Source organism: Leucopleurus acutus (genome assembly GCF_964270905.1).
Source record: "Leucopleurus acutus genome assembly, chromosome: 20".
NCBI classification, from domain to species: Eukaryota; Metazoa; Chordata; class Mammalia; order Artiodactyla; family Delphinidae; genus Leucopleurus; species Leucopleurus acutus.
Genome location: NC_139162.1, coordinates 46,415,390 through 46,436,452, shown reverse-complemented (window position 1 = coordinate 46,436,452; position 21,063 = coordinate 46,415,390). Strand labels below are relative to the sequence as shown.

General features: G+C 60.0%; 1 protein-coding gene across 1 annotated transcript in view; it reads right to left on the bottom strand.

Annotated features, from left to right (window-relative positions):
- Positions 1–21,063, bottom strand: part of PAK4 (p21 (RAC1) activated kinase 4) — a 45,993-nt gene that overhangs the window by 4,753 nt on the left and 20,177 nt on the right. Inside the window, exons 2-5 of the mRNA XM_082862000.1 lie at positions 6,324–6,397; positions 4,741–4,998; positions 1,440–1,901; positions 807–1,247 (exon numbers count right to left, since the gene is read on the bottom strand). Of these exons, the coding sequence (XP_082718126.1) occupies positions 807–1,247; positions 1,440–1,901; positions 4,741–4,944 (1,107 nt within the window). The 5' untranslated portion in view covers positions 4,945–4,998; positions 6,324–6,397. The remainder of the gene's footprint in view (positions 1–806; positions 1,248–1,439; positions 1,902–4,740; positions 4,999–6,323; positions 6,398–21,063) is intronic.

The following is a 21,063-nucleotide window of genomic DNA, read 5'->3' as shown; positions in this document are numbered from 1 at the left end:
AGTCGGACGACCCCGGCCCTGACGTCCTCCTGGGATTCCTGCATCCGAGGCCGGGGGCTGCCCCCAACACAGATTCCTCTCGGGAAGGAGCCAGGGGTCTGCCTTTGCAACATGCTCACTGGTAGTGAGCCCCTCAGGGGCCAAAGCCTGAGGTCAGACAGAAGCGAGGCCTAGATGGCGGCGGATCTCAGACGCACGGCCAAGAGGCCAGGCCTTTGTCCTGAGGGCACCAGGGGGCGCTGCAAGGGGCAGTAAAGGGGTGTGTGGCAGCCCTTTGGCTGTGGTGTGCGGAATGCCCAGGGGGCAGGGCCGAGCAGCAAATGGGCTACATGGGGACAGGAACGGGGATGGGGGAAGGAGTGACAGGCTCAGGGCTGACAAGCCGGGGTGGGGGCCAGGGAGGTCCAGAGCTCCGGCCTGCGGACAGGAGTGGCGGGGCCTCTCTGAGACAGGGAACCAGGAGAGGCAGGTTTGGAGTACACGCTTCGGGGCCAGAATGGGACTTGGTGGGATGAGGGGCCTGGAAGGCACGCAGAGGGTGGGGCTCAGGGGGATTAAGGGATCCTGGAGCTGGGGCTCGGGGCCTGGCCAGGAACAGGACAGCCGTGGCCATGGGTATCGTGGGGACAGAGGAGACAGCCTGGGGAGGTGTGACGAGTGAGGACAGGAGCCGGGCCCAGAACCCAGCCCTGGGGAACCCCATCCCCGAAGGCCCTTTCCCCTCCTCACCCCTATGTGCCCTCAAACCACGGGGCGGAGGAGCCCCAGGAGGCGAGGTGAAGGGCGGGGGCGGGGCAGCGGCCCACCTCATTGAAGAGCAGCTCGCGCCTCTGCTGCTTGCGCAGGTCCATCTTCTTGACGGCCACCAGCCGGCCCGAGCTGCGCACGGTGGCGATGCACACGATGCCCGTGGAGCCCTCGCCGATCTTGATGAAGTTGTCCAGGTAGGAGCGAGGGTCGCCGGGGTCCACCACCAGTTGCAGGGCAGCCCGGAACTGCTCGTGGGACACTCGCTGGGGTTCCCGCTGTGGCGAGCGGGGTCCGGGGGGTCCGGGGGCAGGGGGTGCAGGGGGGGCGGCGAGGGTGCGGGCTGGAGGGGCCAGCTGGGGCTCGGAGGCGTGGGGGCCCAGCACTCCAGGGCTGGGGGGGCCGTGGGCTCGAGCGGGGGGCCGGGAGGCAGAGGAGGACTGGGGGACGGCCAGGCCCCCCACCGATGGCCCATTGGGGGCCACGTTGTGAGGCTCCCCCTGCAACAGAAAAGAGAGGCGGCTGTCAGTGGAGGGGCCAGAGGGACGGGGACCCCGGCTGTGGGACAGACACATGGTGGTCAGGATGCAGATGGACGGTGGGCAGGGCACAGGTTGGAGTCGGTGGGTGGCAACGGGGAAGCTCCGGGCAAGGGGACAGTGGGGCGGTCCTGGGGCAGGGGGAGCAGTTACCTGGGCGCCCCGGGATGGGTGGTCCGTGTCGGCCCGCGGGTACGTGTTAAAGGGCCGGCCAGCTGCCACTTTCGCCCCGCTGGCCAGACCGGCAGGCTGGTGCGGGGTGCCGACGTCAGGCCCAGAGAGGGGCCGCTTGTCCCGGGAGGACTCCTGGGGCCCCCCTGAGCCCTCCCTGGAAGACTTGGGCCTCTTGTCCGGCCCCACCCGCCGCCTGTCTCCACTGCTGCCACCCGCCTCGCTGCGACCGGCGACCCGGCCTTGACCGCCCGCCTTCTCTGGGCCCCCTCTGGCCGTGGTGGCCTGCTCCACGGGCATCCCGTTTTCCTGGCGGGCACGGGCGGGTGGCGGCGGGCTGTCTCTCCGCAGGGAGTTGGAGCGCGTCACCGACATGTTCTCAAACTCGTCGAGCAGCAGCGTGAGGGCCCCATCCTTGGCGCCTTTGCTGCCCCGCACGATGGTCTGGGGTCCGGGGCAATGGCGGGGTGGGGGCCGGGCAAGGAGGAGGGGGACACAGGACGTGTATCCGACACACGAGGACAGGACAACACAACACACACACAGAGACAAGACAGAGACGGAATGAAGAAATGCCATGGGTGATGACAGGGCGGGGCGGCAGGGGGGGCGGGCAGGAGCAGGGAGGCCCCTGCTGCCCCTCCCCCAGCACCTAGCCTTGGGTGGCAGGACGGGAGCGGGAGGAAAGCCTGCCCATCCTACAGGCTGTCGCCCACCCGCCCCGTGGGCTGCACCCGTCTTTTTCTTGCTCTCCGGACTGGGGGGCGGTCCCTGCCCTGTGGGGTGCAGGGGAAGAAGGGCAGAGACTATGCCACCCCATAATCAGCCCTGGAGAGCTGCAAATTGCAGGATGCTGGGGCCGGGGCCCAGCCTGGCAGTTCCTCCCCGGCAGCCCGCCAGGGCTCTTAACTCCAAACCACGCTCTCTGTTAGTCTGGAGGCTGAGGGCGGGTTAACGGGAGAGTCAGAAAGGTTTGGGCCCGAAGCAGAGGTGCAGGAGTGCCCCAGGAGCAAGGCTGGCAAATGCGAATGCCTGGGCAAAGCCTGTCCTGAACCCGCCCCCACCCGCCGTGGCCACCATCCTGATCCCGGTCACAGCCTCCAGGGTTCCCCTGCCCCCGCCTCAGCTCCAGGCACATGGGCCCCCTCACTGCTCCTAAAACACACCGGACACACTCCAACCTCAGGCACTGGCTGTTCACACTGCCTGGAACGTCTTCCCCCAAGTTTGCCCTGAGCTCCCCTCCCCAACACACCCCCCTTTCAGGTCTTTGCTGGAGGCTTTCGCTGACCGCCCGTGGTCTGAAACGCCAGCCCCTAACACTCCCTATCCCCCTCCCCTGCTTTCCTGTCCTCTAGAGTACTTAAAACCAGCTGACATAAAGCATGCGTACAGCTGTCCATGGCCTGCTCCCCCAGTGCAATGATCGTGAGGGAGGCCACGGTTTCCTCCTGTCTGTTTCTGTTCTGGCTGGTATGCAGAAGGTGCTCAATAAGTATTTGCTGAACCCGTGAGTGAGTGAGTAAGGCAGGCAGGCTGGGAGGAGGCTGAGGGGAGCAGAGCCCATGCCCCTCAGCCCTGTGCCGTCAATCACTGGCAGGCAGGGACGTAGGCTGCCAGACATCCTAAAGCCAGAACCACTTCAAATGTGCAGAAAACACAGATCCCACAAAACCCTCCTACAGGCTGCCGTACCCCTGCGGGGCCAGCCCCTGCCCCCGGCCTCTCCTGGGCTTGGCTGCCAGCCTGGAGGCCTGGCCTTGCCCAGGGGCCCAGCGAAGCAAGGGAGACACCTGGTCAGGCTTTGGTGCTGGAATAAGAGGTCGAGAAGTCCCTGGGGGTTGGGGGAGGGTCTGGGAGGACTAGGGAGTTTCTCAGCCGAGGGCAGCAAACACAAGCGCCCACAGGGGCCCCAGGAGAGTGCCAGCCCGTGTGGCACCTTTGTGTGACTTAAGGTGCCCCTTCCTCCTGGCAGACACAGTCCCAGGCAGGGCTCGTGGCTGGCAGGCCAAGCAGGGGCTAGATTTTAGGAAGCGCCCTAGTGCGGGCATAACCAGCAGACAAGCAGCCACAGGGCCGGGTAGGGGATGGAACTGAGGTGGGCTGGGTGGGGCCTGCGGGCCCAGAAGAGCTGGCACCCCGCCTGCGGTGGCAGCTGCCCCTCCAGTGGCCCCAGCCGATCTGTCAGGAGAAGCCAGAAATAGAGATTTGGATGTGAAGCCTCTTGCTTTTTTGGGCAGTGGCAGAGAATTCAAAGTATCCAAAAGCCCCCTGCCTGGGGCACATGAACGCCTCAGTGGGATGCCAGCTGGAGACCCTGGGGGAGAGCTTCCGCGCCCCGCTGTCTTGGGGCGGGGCAGGATGAGTCAGCCCTGGGCCTGCCCCCTGGCGCTGAGCCTGCTGACCAGCCGGCCCATCTCCACCCCTCCGAACAACCCGGGTTGCGTTCCCTGGCCCATGGCCCTTCCTGGTTCCCACTGCCCTTCGGATAAAGTCCGTGCTCCAAGGCCGGCTTCGCAGGCTGCGGGGTGCCGCACCCCCTGCCCCCAGACCAGCCTCACCATAGGCCACGCCCGGCACTGGGATCACGGAGACAGGAAAGGAGTTAAGAACATGGGCCTTGGAAACGGACCTTGATTCAAATCCCAACTCTGCCCTTTTGCTCAGATGGCAGGGAAAAAACCCAAACCAAAAACCCCCAATGCTTCATGTGGGCCGTTTCCTCCACTAAAAGCCCTGCCTCTCCACCATTTGCCCCAATGACTCCTCCTCGTCCTCGGCCCTCAGGGCTCAGCTCCGGTGTCACCGACTCCAAGAAGCTGGCCTGGACCCTGGGGCTGGTCAGGAGCCCCCTCTGGGCTCCCCCAGCCCAGCCCTGAGCACTTGGGGCAGTCGCCATGAGGGAACGAGTCTGTCCCTCGTCCTGAGATGAGAGCCCGGTGAAGGCCCAGGACAAGTCTGTGGTGCTGGGGACTGGAGCACAGAGCTCAGGGCGTGAGGCTCCAAGGACAGGGGCACGACTTGGGGCTGGTGTGGGGGACTGTCGGAGGGTCAAGGTCAGTGTAGGGTTCTCAGCAAGGTAAGGGGGGCATCAGCGTTGAGGCCAAGTGAGGGATCAGTGGGTGGAGGGGTGAGTGAAAGGTGAGGACTGGGGCGTGTCTGTGTGGAGGTCAGCAAGGGAGGGGGAGGTGTTGGCCGCAGAGTCAAGTGTGGGGTTGAGGGCTGGGGTCACCCCAAGGGGGTTGGCGTGGGTCAGGAGAGGCGGTGGTGGGCACCAGCATACCTTGGGGGCCCCAGGCTGGATGGAGGTGATGCAGGCGGGGTCGATGAGGGGCTTGGGCCGGCGAGCTGACTCCTCGATCAGGCTCTGCCACTGGCGGGGCAGCCCCGTGAACTTCTGCTCGTGCTGGTCAAAGCCCGTGTGCACGCGGTGCTCGAAGTTAGACGGTGCCGAGATCTCAACCCGCTTCTTCTTCTTCCCAAACATGGCGCCAGGCTCTCAGCGTGGTGAGGGTGCAGATTTGGGCTCCTGCCGGCAGGCCTGTGGGAGGGGACGGCTCGCCAGAACGTGCTATTCTCCTCGATCCTCTGGCCCCGCCCTGGTCCCATCCATCCTCCTCTCCTCCCTGGTCTCCCCACTCCCCCCCCGCCCCCTTCCCAGTCTGTCCCCCACATGCAGCCCAAGGGACCCCGTGAACACCCGAGTCAGGCCCCTTGCTCAGAGCCCTCCTGTGGCTCCACCTCACTCAGGGGAGAAGCTCAGTCTTCCCGTGGCCCGCCCCACACGACCTGCCCCATCACTTCTCTGCTCTCATCTCTCCCTCTCACTCACACTGGCTTCCAAACCTCAGGGACTTGCACTGGCTGTTCCCTCTGTGGGGAATACTCTTCCCCAGTATCCACACACATGGTCCCCTCCCTCCCTTCCTTCACAGTCATTGGTGACTCCTTTCCTGAACACCCCAAGAAAAGGAGTCCCCATTCCCCACTGTCCTTCCATCACATTTCATAGCATGTTTAACTTCTGGAAATTCTGCTGCTCAGTCTTGTGTTTACTAGTTCAGTGTTTAAAACCCCCATCGCTAGACTTTCAGTGCCCAGGCCAGGTCTCACCTGCCCAGTTTCCTGGCATCCCACTCCCTTGTCTCGGCCACGTCCGGCACACAGTATGTGCTCAGTGACTGGTTCCTAAAGGCCAGCTGACACTATCCCTGCTTTTCCAGCCTGCACTCTGGGCTGGTAGCACCACATACCTTTGGTTACTTGTTCAACAAATGGTTACCGAGCCCCTGTCCTATGCGTGACCCCTAGGCAGCCTTACTGCTATATGCCCACTTTACAGATGAGGAGACTGAGGCTCAGAGGAGGGAAGTTCCTCACCAAGATCACAGAGCGGGGAAAGAGCCACTTCATAACAGATACTAACAGACCAAACAGTCTTTAGGGCCTGTGGTCTCCAGTCCTGTACTCAGAACAGCACCGGCACAGAGTAAATGCTCAATGAGAGCTGATTTAAAAACCAAAGGGGCCGAAGAGGACATGTGTGATGGTGGTGTCCCATAGGGGGACCAGAGAAATGATGGGTAGGGGAGCCAGATGGCCAGAGTGCAAATCTCTCTCTGTCGCCTACTACGTGTGACCTTGGGCAAGTGACCTAACCTGTCTGTGCGCTGGATCAGCCCCCACAGGGCTGCCGGGAGGATTAATGAGTTAATACGAGCAGAGCTGGGTGCAGGGCTGGGACACGGAGGGAGGGCTCCATCGGCATTTGCTCTTCTGATGATTAGGATGACTCCTAGCCATGTCTGGGGAAGGGGGCCCAGGTGTTGCCCCCCAGCCCACACATGGGCCCTGAGTCCCACAGACCTGGTTTGATGCTGGCTGTGCTAGAAGTGCCCTTGGGCACGAGACGTCTCCTCTTGGGGCTTCGGGTTACTCATCTGTAAAGTGGGAAGAAAACATCATTTGTCCATTATTCGTTCGTTCATTCATTCAGCAACAACTCACTCCTTTGTGTCCAGCCTTGCGCTGGTTGGTGCTAAGGATACTGCGGTGACTGAGACAGCCTCTGACAGCCCAGAGTGGTCGGCGCTGGGGTCACAGAGTGCCAGACCCAGCCTGGAGGGATGGCAGGCGGGGGATAAGGGAGGTTTCCCAGAAGAGGGCCCGTGTGAACGAAGACCCAAAGAACTAGGGGAAATGCACTGGGTGGGGATTTCTGTCTGGTTCATGGCTGGCTCCCCAGAGCCTGGCACAGTGCCCAGCACAGGGTCGGCCCCAAGCTCAGTGAGTCTCGTGACCTAGCAAGGATGCTTGCGTGTGTCTGGGATGCGGCCCCTGCAGCCCCTGGTTCCACTCCCGGCTCCTTTCGCGGAGCAGCTCTGTGAGGTAAGGACGAAGAGGCTGCCATCCCCAGGCCAGAGGTAGGGCCATCAGTGGGCAGTGATCCAGGGGAACCGGTTTGGCAGCAGGAGCCGCCCAGTGGGAGGCGGGTGGGGACCCAGCAGCCAACCTGCCTCAACTGGCCTGGGCCTCCCGGCCAGCAGGTGACCAGAGCCAGGGCTCCCCCAGGGGTCCAGTTTCCCTGCCTGCTCTGGGGTGGAACAGGCCTGGCCAGGGTGAGGGGCCCTCTGCCCCAGCCCGTTCTCTACCCTGCAAGCCAGGAGCCCCTTCAGCAGCGGTCCCGCATTCCAGCCCCCGGAACGCTGCCTATCCCGCCCGCCCAGGCCTCCATTCCTGGCCCACCTGCCAGAGGCCCTGACCTACCCTGTCCTCTCTCCAGGCTTCTCTGCCCTCGACTCTCCCAGTTCCAGCTCCTAGCCTCATCCCTACACGCTGACCTTCCCCCATCTTCCCCACGCCACTCCATCCCTCCAGATGTGTATACCATGTCCCACCACCTCCTCACTGCCTTCCCAGATTTGCCCCCATTTGGCCCTGGGCCCAGCCTCACTCCTCACCTTGGCCTCTCTCACTCTGCCTGCCCATCCTCCGCCCCCCAGCCCAGGACCTGCGGGCCCCAAGTCAGCTCCAAGCCCTCTGCACGACTAGGGTTAGCCACAGGACCCCTCACTAAACCCAGGAGAGGGAGGGGCTCAGGATCCAGACGGGGTGGGCAGGAGGCAGCCTGGAAGACAGGGCAGCCAACCCAGAAGCCCTGCCGTAAACCCCCAAGCCACCTCCGCACACCGCCCCCAGCCCCGCCCCCAGCTGCCTGTGTGACCCGAAGGGGAAGGGGACAGAGGGGCACACCTCCGGATATTTGCCCGGGGCCAGCCCTTCCCTCTGGGCGCTGCATGGAGGGCAGGACAAACAGAGGAACCAACCGTGTTTATAATAATCAGGCGGGAGCCCCACCCTGGGGCAGCTCCAAGCACTGCCGGCTCCCCCGACCAGAAACCCCCCTTCCCACCAAGTCCCCAAGCTCCTGACTTTATGGGGGCCACGGAAGGGAGAGGAGCTGCTACATATAAAGGGGCCTGTGCCAGCAGCAGAGGAGGCGGGCAAAGAGTAGGCGCTGGGGTTCCCAGGCAAGCCCAGAATTTAGGGGTCAGACAGCCCAGGGCCAAGAGCCCAGCTCTCTGCCTGTGAAATGTGGGTGAGCTGACCCACCGTGGGAGCTCACTGCATGGCCCTGGGCTAGCAGCTCAGCTGCTCTGTGCCTCAGTCTCCTCTTCTGTTAAAAGAGGACCATGACAGTACCTGCTTCCTGGAGTTCTTAAAAGGAGTCACAGAGAACCCAGGCACTGATGGCCTGGCCCCAAGGCCAAGCGCACACAGCAAGGAAGCGCACGGTAAATGTCGGTCACTATCACAGCAGCAGCCAACACTTAGGGAGCACCTACCGTGCCGGCCCCTCTCCTAAGCACTTGACCCGGAGTCCCTCATTTAATCTGCACGCCCGACCCCAGACAAAGGGGCCGTTTTGGGCTTTGTGTTACAGACAAGGAAGACAAGGCACAGAGAGGGCACCCCACTTGCCCAGGTCACACAGCTTGGGAAGCAGAGTGGACACAAGACTCCAGCCCTGTCTAACACAGAGCCCGGGCCCCACCAGTTCTCAGAATTACGGCAGGTGCATCCTTGGAGACTCGTGTGTGCCCGCGTCTGCTTGGTGTTCTGTGTCTAATCGCATTCCATCCTCACCGCTAACCTGTGAGACAGACACGCTCATCATCCCCAGTTCACGGGTGGGGAGACTGAGGCTCAGAGAGGGGAAATCCTTTATTCAGGGCACCTAGAATTTGAACCCAGGCAGTCGGGGACCGAAGTCCAGGCTCTTACCCACCTGTCCTGCGGTGGTGCTTCTGTTTTTGTCATTACCATCATGGTCCTGGCCTCCAACCCTTCCTCCCTCCTTCTCCACCCTCTCTATCCACACCCAGACCTTGCTCTTCCTCTCCTGTCCTGACCCCACCTGGGGGTGAGGGTCCCCAGCTCCTCCAACCTGCCCAGGCCCCCAGCGGTAGTGTGGGAGGCAGCACAAAGTGGGGCTCCAACCACCGCCACCCCCCACCCAGGAATAAGGAATTACTCGCCCTTTCCACGGGCCTTTGGCCTGTCGGTCTGCAGCAGAAAAGCTGTCCAAGAACCAGTCCCCACCACCAAATGTGGTTTACTGAGGCTAGCCCCAGTACTCACACCCCTACCACCACCACCATCACCACCACCATGGGGGGCCCATGACCCTGCGCAGATGCCAATGCTGAGCTCACCGACTCCCTGGCACTTAGGTGGAGTGGCTATTTCACTCCCATTTTGCAGATGTGGAAACTGAGGCTCACAAAGGTGAAATCTCTCGCTAAGGTCACCAAGCAGAGGTGGGCCTGGAAGACCGTCTGATCCACTACAGAGTCAACATCCTTAAACTCCTCCCCATGGCCCACGAGGTCCTGAGAGATCTGCCCATCAGCTCTCCTCCCACACGGCCCCTCGCTCACTCTGCCCCAGCCACTCTGGCCTCTTCACTGTTCTTCAAACGTCAGACATGCCCCCACCTCAGGGCCTTTGCACTGGCAGCTTACAACCCCCACCCCCACCCCATGCTGGAACTCTCTTCTCAGTGACCTCCATATGGCTCCCTCCCTCCTTCCTTCCACCCACGTCTGCACACAAATGTCCCTGCTCCTGTCCTACCACCCTCTATGCCCCTTTCCTTGCTTTATGTTTCCTCACTGCGTTCACCATATACTGTGTGTGGATGTGTTTGCGTGCGTGAGCTTCTTCAGTGTCTGCTTCTTCCACCAGAATGTCAGCTCCACCAGGGCAGGGCCTGTCCTCTGTCTTGCTCCCCACTGTACCCCAATGCCTACAACACTGCGTGGCAGGCACTCAAGGAACACTTGGTGAACGAACACATTCGCCTGTACCCGCTATGCTACACCCCTGCTCAGACACCTCAGACTCTGCCCAGGCAGTACCTGTGAAACTCTGGCAGAGAAACCCCTGGAACTCAGAGGCAGAGGGTGAAGCAGTGACCCCAGCGACACGGCACAAAGGAGGACAGGGTGCAGCCTGCAGCCCCCAGCCGGGGCATAGGTGCCTCCGAAGCCCAGTGCTTGATCCCTCAAATGCAGGCACATTTCCATCCTACTCTAAAATGTTTATTTCAATTAAAAAAAAAAGTCTTTTGAATTATTTCACATGCGGGACGGGCAGTTTCTGACCTGTCCTAGCAAAAGCTTCCCATTTCCCAGTCACCCCCACGCTCACGTGTTCCACCATCAGACCTTTCATGACATGAAAATGGCACCGCCCTCCCCACCAAGGAAATCAGCGCACGTGGAAGAGCCAGATCTGCTAGTGTGACAACACGGTCAAGGGAGTGTGTGTGCGTGCCTGCGTAGAGGGCTCCTTCCCTCCTGCCCTCCACCTGCTCCAGCAGCCCTGAATAAAGCTGCCCCCCCATCACCCCGGCAGTGGAGGGAGCTGACTCAGCCAGGGCCCCAGGGCGCAGGGGCAGAGCAGAGGATGCGGCAGGGGCCACGGCCACCCCTTCCTAGTCACCAAAATGAAACTAAAGCAGGAAGGGGGCGATGAGGAAGGGCTCACTGGTCCCAGCCTGCGCTCAGCGCTTCCACCGCTGGTTCCCGCCCACCCTTCTGCCGTGATCTCCACCCACCAGCTCCAGAAGCCCCCTCCCTGCCTCAGTTTACCGCCTACCTCCCTGGGCGGTGCTCTGATGATGGAGGGGGAGTCTTAACGTGGCAGCCCATGGCAGGCTCTCGCTGGCCCCCGAAACCCCACACCGTTCCTCCTTCACACCTTTGCTCAGCTCTTCCTGCCCACCTGCGTGTCCCCCACCCCCACCCCCCATTCTCCTCCTGCCCTGAGCCTAGTTCCACCAAGGAACCCTCTGGCACCTTGTCCCCAGACCCTGTCTCACGCTTTGGGACTGACACGTGCTCAAGCCCCTCCTTGGCAAACACCTACTCTACCCACAAATGATCCATCACACTCAGCCCCCCACCCCTCCATCCAATCATCAATGTCTACCGAGGATTGATCTCTGCCAGGCCCGGGGCAGGGGCGCCAGGAGCGTCAGGAATATCCCTGCCCTTGCAGAGCTCACATCCTAGGGGAAAGGAGACAGTCAATAAATGAGACAAATCAGAAAAATAGCTAGTAAGTCAGGTGGTAAGTGCTGAGGAGAAAAATACAGCAGGGATCAGGAGGGTGTGGAGGGTGAGGGGAGGTGGGAATTTTCAGTGAAGTGGTCAGGGAGGGCCTTGCTGAGGAGGTGACGCTTGAGCAGGAACCCGAGTGGAGAGAGGAGAGGGAGCCCTGTGGGTAGCTGGAGGAGGAGCACCCAGGCAGTGGGAACAGCCAGTGCAAATGTCCTGAGGCAGGAATGTGCTTGATGTGGCCGAAGAGCAGAGAGGAGGCCGAGTGGCTGGGGCCGGGTGAGTGAGGTGAGAGAGAAGGGCAGATTGTGTAGGCACTTGTGGGCCGTGGGTAGGACTCTGGCTTTTTAAAAAATTTTTTATGTGGACCATTTTTTTTTTTTTTTTTTTGCGGTACACGGGCCTCTCACTATTGGGGCCTCTCCCGTCACGGAGCACAGGCTCCGGACACGCAGGCTCAGCGGCCATGGCTCATGGGCCCAGCCGCTCCGCAGCATGTGGGACCTTCCTGGACCGGGGCACAAACCCGTGTCCCCTGCATTGGCAGGCGGACTCTCAACCACTGCACCACCAGGGAAGCCCTATGTGGACCATTTTTAAAGTCTTTATTGAATTTGTTACAATATTCCTTCTGTTTTGCGTTTGGGTTTTTTGGCTGTGAGCCATGTGAGATCTTAGCTCCCCGACCAGGGATCGACCAGGGATCAAACCTGCACCCTCTGCACTGGAAGGCAAAGTCTTAACCATTGGATCACCATGGAAATCCCCAGGACTCTGGCTTTTACCTGAGTGAGACGGAGCAACAGGAAGGTTCTGAGCAGGGGAGGGATGTGGCCAGACTCAGGTGTTCACAGGCTCCCGGTGGCTGCGTGTGGGGGCAGGGCAGGAGCAGGGACACCTGGGAGGAGGAGGCGGCGACAGTCCAGCAGGAGAAGAGGGTGGACGGGACCACGTGGAGCCTGTGGAGGCGGAAGGAATAGGCAGGTTCTGGGCACCCCGTAGAGGCTGAGACGGCAGGATTGCTGAGGACTGACACCACCTCTTGCAACAGCTGGAGCGTGAGCTCCACGGGGGCAGGGGCTTGGTCTGGTCTTGCCCGTCGCCGCATCCCCCAGAGCCTGGCATCCTGACATCCAGTCCATTCTCTCCCAGCCCTTAGCATCACCTAACATGTTATATGGTTATGATTGTGTCTGCTGTCTCCCTGCTAAGTCGGTGGCTCGGCGCAGGCAGAAGCAATGCTCTGGTTGGTTACAGGCTGGATCCCAGGTCTCCCCTCAGTGGCTGCTGGGTGGATGGAGGGGACACACGTGTTTCAGCGCTGACTCTGGCCTATGCCTGCACCAGGCATGCAGACCAGGCCACAGTGAACCCTCCCAGTGGTTCTTGAGGTGTGTGGGTGGAGAGTCCTCTTCCCTCCTGTTTCCCAAACTAGGAAACTGAGGCCCAGAGAGGAGAAGTCACTGCCCAGGGCTGCCCAGCGCCAGGGCACAAAAGCGTCGACTGACCCACGGAGAAGGCCTGTCACTGCCCCCTTAAGCTTCCCGCTTCCCAGCAGCCCTGGCTCCAGCCAAAGCTTCTACTCCAGACAAAGGACCTCAGAGGTTTATGGGACAGGAACATGAACAGAGACAACTCTACTTCCGATGACCAAAACCAAGATCAGAAAGGCTGTTGTGGTCAGCAGGGAATCTGAAGAAATGTTAAACAAAACTCTGCAGGGCTTCCCACCTGAAACTCCCCACTGTGACTTAGCAAGGCCCTGCCCAGCTGGGCCCTGCCGCCAAGGGACCCCAACTCCTCCCTGCACTTCACCCCAGCCACGCTGGCCTCCTCCTTTTCAGTCTTGGACACATCAAGCTTGTTCCAGCCTCAGGGCCTTTGCACCCATTGTTCCCTCTGCCCAGAGCTGCATGGCTCCCCTTTCTTGATCTTCAGGTCTCAGTGCAAAGAAAACCTCCTCTGGGAGGCCTTCCCTGACCCCGACAAAATTTGCACCCCTGCTTTATACTTCTCCGTGGCATTTATTATCATCTGGCATTATATACCTGTTGACTGTTGGTCCCCCCTCCTTCCCCACCCCCCAGCAGAGTATGGGCTCCCCAGGAACAGGGGCCTTTGTCTGTCTCATTCTTGTCGTACCCCTGGCAGCTAGAGCAGGGCCTGGCACACAGCAGGTACCTGGTAAATATCTGTGCAACGAATGAGTGATGTCATCGCCAAAGCGATGAGGCTGGACCCTGAGGAGGTTCAGGGAAGGGTGGTGGGCAGAGGGCGGCCAGGAGTCCCCGGGGCCTGTCCACACTGCCTGGAAATCTGACCTTGATGCCTGTGACGGAACTGAGCCTGTTTAGAGGCTGAATCCAGCTATTCAGTGAATAACCTGGTGTGTGTTCCAAACACAAGGAGCGCCCGGCTGTGAGCCCACTTCCCCAGGCCCTCCCCACCACACGGCCCAGGCTGGGAACTGGAGGAAGTGGTGGTACATTTTGGCCAGAAGCAAGAAGAACATCATACAGGGGGTGTGTCGCCAGAGATCCGCGCTCCCCACGATGGGTGAAAGCCCATAAAAAGACACAGATCGAGGGCCACCCGAGCCTTGGGGAGCAGGGCCTGGAGTCGCATGTGGGAAGTGACGAGCAGCCTGCTCTCCGTGTTCTGGCCACGTAAGCGCCATCCTCCCCTCAGCAGGCCTCTGCCCTGAGTGCCGGACAAGGACTCGGAAGGCAGCCGACGAGTAAGAGCGGACGGCACAGGCTCGTGCCCGCTCCACCACTGCCAAGCTGTGTGCCCGTGAGCAAGGGACTCTGGGCCTCCGTGTCCTCACCTGCAAACTGGGGGTAACGATGGTCCCTATCTCCTGGGAGTGTTTGGACGAGCGAACCAGATGACCCATGCCAAGTGCTCAGAACAGCGCCTGCCGCCGAGTGGGCCCTCACTGCTACAGCCTAGCTGCTGTTATCACTACTGGCACTGCTGCTGCTGCTGCTGCTGAACGAATAAAGGAAGGAACAAATAAAGGACAGAGGATGCTGAGCACGGTCTCCCAGGGCAAATGTGCCAGTCTGACTACCTCTGTTTAAGACCGTCCTTCTCCAGGGCTGGGATGGGGGAGCACAATGGGCCCCCATCATGCTCTGATGACCCCTGCCCTCCCACAGGACAGGGCCTGGGGCCCTCTCAGCCACCCTGTGTCCCCGGCCCTGCCCAGCACAGGGCGAGGCACAGCTCAGAGAGTGGCTGAATGCACAGATGGCGCTTCCTTTACCCCGAGGTGCTCTAAGCCCCCAGGGAGGCCAGGCGGCTCCTGTGGCAGCCCCAGGCGCAGGTGCCCCCTCCCCGCCTGGCCAGGCTCAATAGAGCACAGACACAAAGGGCACTGCTGGTGTCCCTCACCCCCCAGAGGTGCCCAGCGTGGGGATGGATGCCACAACAAACCTGAGAGTGTGGGCGAGCCCCCAGGGACGGGGGAAATCAGATTCGACTTCATTCGTTCCTCCCCTGAGGTGGGGCAGGAAGGAGGGAGGGGGCAACAGGTAGAAAAGAGGCTCCAGTGGCCTCCCAGGCCCCCCCAACCTAAGCCCTTCCCCGCCACACACACACACACGCACACACACACGCACACACACACACACGCACACACACACACACACGCACACCCAAGACACAGAAGCAAATGAAGTCGCTCCACAGTGCACAGCTGTCCTCAGAGACTGACACAGACATGCGACACAGACGTCCAGCCACACAACCACAGAAACACGAGAACACACACACTGGTTGCACGGAAAAGTCCCCAAGCAGCCCGAGACGGAGCAGCCGCTTGCCCCACACTACCCGGGCACCCTGCTGGCGGCTGCACAGGGGCCTGGGCGCAGGAGGGAGCATCCCACCGCGAGCCTCAGCAAGTGGGCCGGAGGCAACTGGGAGGTGTCATGGGAGAAGGTGGGAAAGCAGTCTTAAGAGGGGCCTGGCTCAGAGGAAGTTCTCAGAACGAAAGGGCCGCAACACTGGGGACCCACGGCTGGGACCCCAAGAAGTCAAGGACCCGGGAGCCCCTCCACAAACAACGTAAAGACCCGTTCACCCCTGAGATGGAGGGACTCCAGAGAGACCCAGAGACACATACAAGGATCCTGGGGGAGCCAAATAACATAATGATACGGACTTTAGGCACCACCTAGAAACACAGCCACATGCTCACACACACATAACCCCACAAATGCTCCGTTACGGCTGGACTCACTAGGAAGGCAGACCCCAAGACCCTCCACACACCCAGGAGCGCTCCTGAGACAGTTAACCATGAGACCCGCACACAGACCCAGGCATGCCCACAGCCAGCCCCAGGGTCACCAGTGGCCCAGGGAGGCACAACCCCTTGGAAACACCTCCATGCACACCAGACCCCAGGAATGCGCTCCCACAGAGATGCTCAGGGGGACCCGCGCCGAGGTGTGGGCTAAGCCCCAGCCGATAGACACCTGCCACCGCCCACACGGGCACACACACAGCCACCCTGCCCCTGGCGCACGTGCTTACGCTGGCGCAGGTGGCCGTGTGTCCGGACTGCCCTCCCGCACACCCAGGCAGCCCTCCCCCTCCTCCGCTCCTCCCCAAGGCCTGGGCCAGCTCACCTCCACCATCCTCTTCCCTCTGTCCTGGGCCACCCGCAGTGGGGCAGGCCGGCAGACAGAGGCTTCCAGCTGAAAGATCAGGGAGCTGGGATCAAGGGGTTCCCCTGCCCACGGAGGTGAGCTGGCTGGGCTCTGCGCCCTGGCCTCCCTGGCAGCGGCTGGTGACGCGGCCCTGCCCTGGCAGGAGTTGAGCTTGGCTGTGGCTCCAGCCCATGGGAGGGGGAGGGGAAGGGTGGAGGGTGAAGGGAGGGCCAGAGGGAGGCGGGGCTGAGCCTGGAAAGCCTGAGCCATGGGGCCCACAACTGTCCCAGCGGAGGGAGGGCTGGGCAGGGACACAGGAGCAGGGGACCCAACCACAGCCCCTGCTTCGGCAGGGTCAGTCTCCCACCTCACACGCACACCCCCATCTCACTCCCTATGCCAGGCCAGGTGCCAGGGGCCAGAAACAGTGGCTCAGCATGGGGCTGAGTGCCCGAGAGTGGCTGGCGGGGCAGCCAGGTGTGAAACACTGGCTGGGGCTGTGGTGCAGGACACAGAGATGGGGGATGAGTGGCCTCTTTGACGGGGAGGGTGGCTGGAGATCCGGGGCTTGCTGTGTCCCCCTCTCCCTGCACACCCAGGCTGCGATGCCAGCAAGAGCCCCAGAGGGTGCAACGAAGGGGGCCCCTGCTGCTCTGCCCCACTCACCCATCAGGATGAACCCGAGACTTGCGGCCTCACCAGGGGAGATCACGGTAAACAGCCGCCACCCCCATGCCACGGAAGTACCTAGGCGTGAGAGTGGGGCTGGATGGCGGGAATGTGGAGAGGGAAAGGTGGGGACGGCTGGGACTCCTGTGTCGCTATGCTGGCTGTCTTGCCAGGATGTAACTAACCTTTCTGAAAATAAGTGGCCCAACTTCCCAGAGAACCTCCTCTGGGCCAGGTCCTCCTCTCAGCGTCGGCACACATTAAGTCATTTTAGCCCACCACTGCCCTAAATGGGCAGGTGCTTTATCAGGCCCATTTTACAACAGAGGAAACTGAAGCCGGGAGAGGCCGAGTGACTTGCCCAAGTGGGCCGTCTGTCCCAGTGCCTGTGTCCTAGACCAGCCACTCTGAGCAGGAGGCTAGGGGGCCCAGAACCCCTATCGCAGAACAGGAGAAAAGGACGCTCGGAGAAAGGGACTCTAGAAGGGGTCGTGCAGGCCCACCCCACCTCTGCCTCACACCTTCTCCCCGCTTCAGATCTCACTTTCTCTGAGAAGCCTTCCTTGGCCCGGGGCACAGCTCCTGGCACGAAATCTGTTTCTTTCTGTCTCCCCTGTGGGGGGCAGGGGCCGGGGCTGCCCAGTTCATCCCTTTACTGCAGCCCCTCCTGCAGGAAGCCTTCCCTGACACCCCGGGCTCCATCCCCGCGCTGACCCTCAGGCTGTCACCGTCCCTGACCTGTCTCCCCCACTGGTTCACACATTTGCCCCACTCCTGGCACATACCAGGCAAGCCTTCGGAGGCCCTGGCAATTGAGCAGTGAACAAACCCGACCAAACTGCCTGCCCTGGGGGCGGACAGAAGAGTAGGACTGCTCCCTGACTTGGGTGGGGGGTGGGGGGGGTCGTGTGAGCGGCAGCAATGATCAGATTCAAGCAGGGTCCTGGGCCCTGGGCGGGTACTCGGCTGACGGGCAGCCCAGGGAGAACAGTGAGTGAGCAGGCGGCCCGGGCGGCAGGTGGACAGACGTGCCTGGGTCCTTCCCACTCCCCTGCTCCGGCACCCTACCACAGCTTCTGCCCCAGACCGACTCCTCCAGGACTTTACCACGGGGACCAGGAGGACTGACTGGCTCCAAGGGCCTGGAAATCCCATCTACCCCCTTCTGTCTACCACCTGCTCACTAAGCCAGGGGCTCCCAGCCAGGCCTGGGGCCACGGCAGGGCAGGTCTGGCCCCTCCCGCTCCCCCCCCCCACGCCCCAGATCCCAGGCCACCCCCTCCCCCATCAGGGTGGAGCACCTGTCAGGCAGCCACCCAGAGGAGAGCCAAATGGGGCGGGCTCCCCAAACCGGACCGGCTGGTTTGGGCTCTGGTGAAGGAGGCGGTCAGGACTGGGCAGTTCTGACCAGCCAGGGAAACTAGGCCCCAAGGGAAGGGACCGGGGAAGGGGGAGGAAGGAGGGAGCACCCCTCCTCCAGGAGGACCTCTCACTGGAAACAAGGGATCCTCCTGGGACAGGCCTCAGGGTCAAGGAGAGGTCGGTTCAAGAGCCTCTCACACCGGAACAGATCTTCATTACCAAACTTTATAAACACACCCCAAGCTAGAGACTAAACCAATGAACCCCCATAAAATCCATCGTTGGGATTCTCAACTATTAACATTCTGCCACATTTAGGTTTCATCTATCCCCTCCCTTTCCTTTCCTTCTCTCCGTCTGTCTCTGTCCCTTTATAATATGGAACATAGTTCAAAAGCCAATGGCACCAAAGGGAAAACAGGGTCAGGACGATGCCCTCCTGCCCTGCCCCACCCCAGCTCAGCCCTGGAGCCACCTCTACTGGAGTTTCTTTGTTTTCTTTCTGAGAGAGCTTATGCACGTGTGTGTGCACACGCGCGCACACAGAGATGCTTACGCACTTTTAAAACAGCCAGAAATGGCAGTGCACCACACGTACGATGCTTTTGCCAACAGCATTCCTCGGCCCCTCTGCGCCGCTGGCACCAGGAGGAATTTGGTAGTATCCAGTCGAGGTGAAGACACACTGGGGACCTGGCAAGTGCTCTCCCACGTCTACACCCAGGGACACACATGAGAAGGTTCACACAGCACAGTCTGAATCGGCGAGGGACTGGAAACAACACAAACGCTCGTCTACAGGAGATGGATGATGAACTGTGATCTACTAGCTCCGTGGAATAGTACACAACAGTGAGAATGAATGACTCACAGCTACATTGGATGGACATCAAAAACAATATTAAACAGAAGAAGCAAAACAAAAACCGATACATCCTAGGACTTTGTTCAGAAATAGTTTAAAACCAGACAAAATGCAATATGCTCTTTAGGGAAGCATACAGAAGTAGCAAAACCAAAGAGAAAAGCAAGGCAGCGACTGCCTCAAATCAGGGGAGGAGCTGCTCCGGGGGGCAAGAGGGCTTGGGACAGGCTTCTGGGGGGTTGGAACCATCTGTGTCTTCAAATGGAGGCGGGGGTTATGTGGGTTTTCCCTTTAAAGTAACTGGTCATACTATACATTTATGCCTTAGGTAGGCTAATAATTTAAAATTAGGATTTTAAATAAAAAAAATATATATGTCTAGTGATCTTTCCATGCTTCCATCTCTGCAAAGCACAGCCTTGTTGCTTTAGCAGCTGTGTGGAAGGGCCACGATGTCTTGAGCCAGTCCCCATGGGGCCAGGTCAGTGGTTTCCAGGCATTTGCTCTTACAAACCGTGCAGCAACGATAACCGTGTGCAGATGTCATTTCACAGGTGTGCCAGCATGTCTGTGGGCCAAATGCCTACAAGTGGGATTGCCGGGCAAAGCTCAGCACTGCCAAGTCGCCCGTTCTCAGCCCCTCCCTCGGCCTCATGCCCAGGGTGTTGTCAAACTCTCCCATCTTCCTCAGCCAGACAGGTGAAGTCTGGCCCCTCTCGGCCTAGTTTTCATTTGCGTTTTTGTACTTAGTAATTGTGCATCCTTTCATATTTATAAAAGCACCACAATGCCTTTTCTGCTAAGTGTCTCTTCAAAGCCTTTGCCTCCTGCATGCTGCGCGGCGTGGCCAAAAAAAAAAAAGTTTTATTTTGGAACTTTCTGGGTCCGTGCTTCCAGTGCAGGGGGCGCGGGTCTGATCCCTGGTTGGGGAGATCGCACATGCCATGTGGTATGGCCGGAAAAAAAAAAAAAAGCCTTTGCCTGTTTTTCTGCAAGGGTCAGGGAGACCTCTGTAAACCCACCCCAGCTATCCCCACGTCTCCAGCCTCATCTCCCCACCACCACCCCCAACCATGGGCTCCTTCCCACATTCATGGAGTTTGTCAATAGAAATCCAATGTGCATGCACCAAGTCCAGTCCCAGCTGGTGTGACGGGGCAGCATGGCCCCCGCCCGCTGGGGCCTGCAGTCCAGCATCGCCTGATGAAGTGTGAAATTCCAGCGGAGACGGGTGGCTGGAGGGCTGAGAGTGTGGGGGAGCCAGGCTGGAGCAGGGCAGGAGCCAGGCCACCAGGGAGGCAGGGGAGCAGAGGCAGGCGCTGAGGACGGGCTGGTATTTGGGAGATGTAACTCTGGCTGCCTTGTCTGTGGAGGATGGGATCAAGGGGGCCTGAGAGGGTGTGCAGACAAGTGATGAGACGGAAGCAGTGTTCCAGGAGACTGATGAAAGCAGCCAGTATGGCTGGACACGGAGAGAGGGGCACAGACCAGAGCCATGTCTGCCCCCAAAAAAGCAACGCTTGTTGATGAGTCAGATACGGGGGGCTGAGGGCAAGGCAGGTGACAAGGGTGACTTTGAAAGTAGGTAAGTCCTGGTGCCATCTTCTACAAAAGGGAGTGCGAGAGGGGCTCCAAAAATGCCAGGCCCAGGCCCTAGAAGAACTCAGTTGTGAAAAAGGTGAACAAAACGGGAAGACCACTTTCCCCAGTAGTTTCCCCGATAGTTTAAGACCAGCTGTACAGACACAGCAATCAAGACAGTGGGGATAAACACAGTAATCAAGACAGTGGGGATAAACACAGAGCCCGGTGGACGGAATAGAGAACCCAGAGACAGACCCTTACAAATATACCCAACTGGTTTTTTTTTTTTTTGCGGTACGCGGGCCTCTCACTGCTGTGGCCTCTCCGGACGCGCAGGCCCAGCGGCCATGGCCCACAGGCCCAGCCGCTCCGTGGCATGTGGGATCTTCCCGGACCGGGGCACGAACCCGTGTCCCCTGCATCGGCAGGCGGACCCTCAACCACTGTGCCACCAGGGAAGCCCCCAACTGGTTTTTAAAACATTGATTTTTTTCACTGTGGTAAAATATACATAATATTTATCTTTTAACCATTTGTAAAGTGTACACTTCAGCGGCATTAAATACATTCACAATGTTGTGGAACCACCTTCAAGGCCTATGCCTCAAACTTTTTCATTATCCCCAAAAAAGATCCTGTACCCATTAAACAATAGCTCCCCACTCCCTCCTTCGCCCCAGCCTCAGGTAACCTCTACTCTACTTTCCTTCTCTATGAATCTGCCTACGCTAGGTGGAATACATAAGTGGAATCTCACAATATTTCTCCTATGTCTGGCTTATTTCACTAAGCATGTTTCCAAGGTCCACCCATCTTGTAGCATAAATTAAAACTTCATTCCTTTT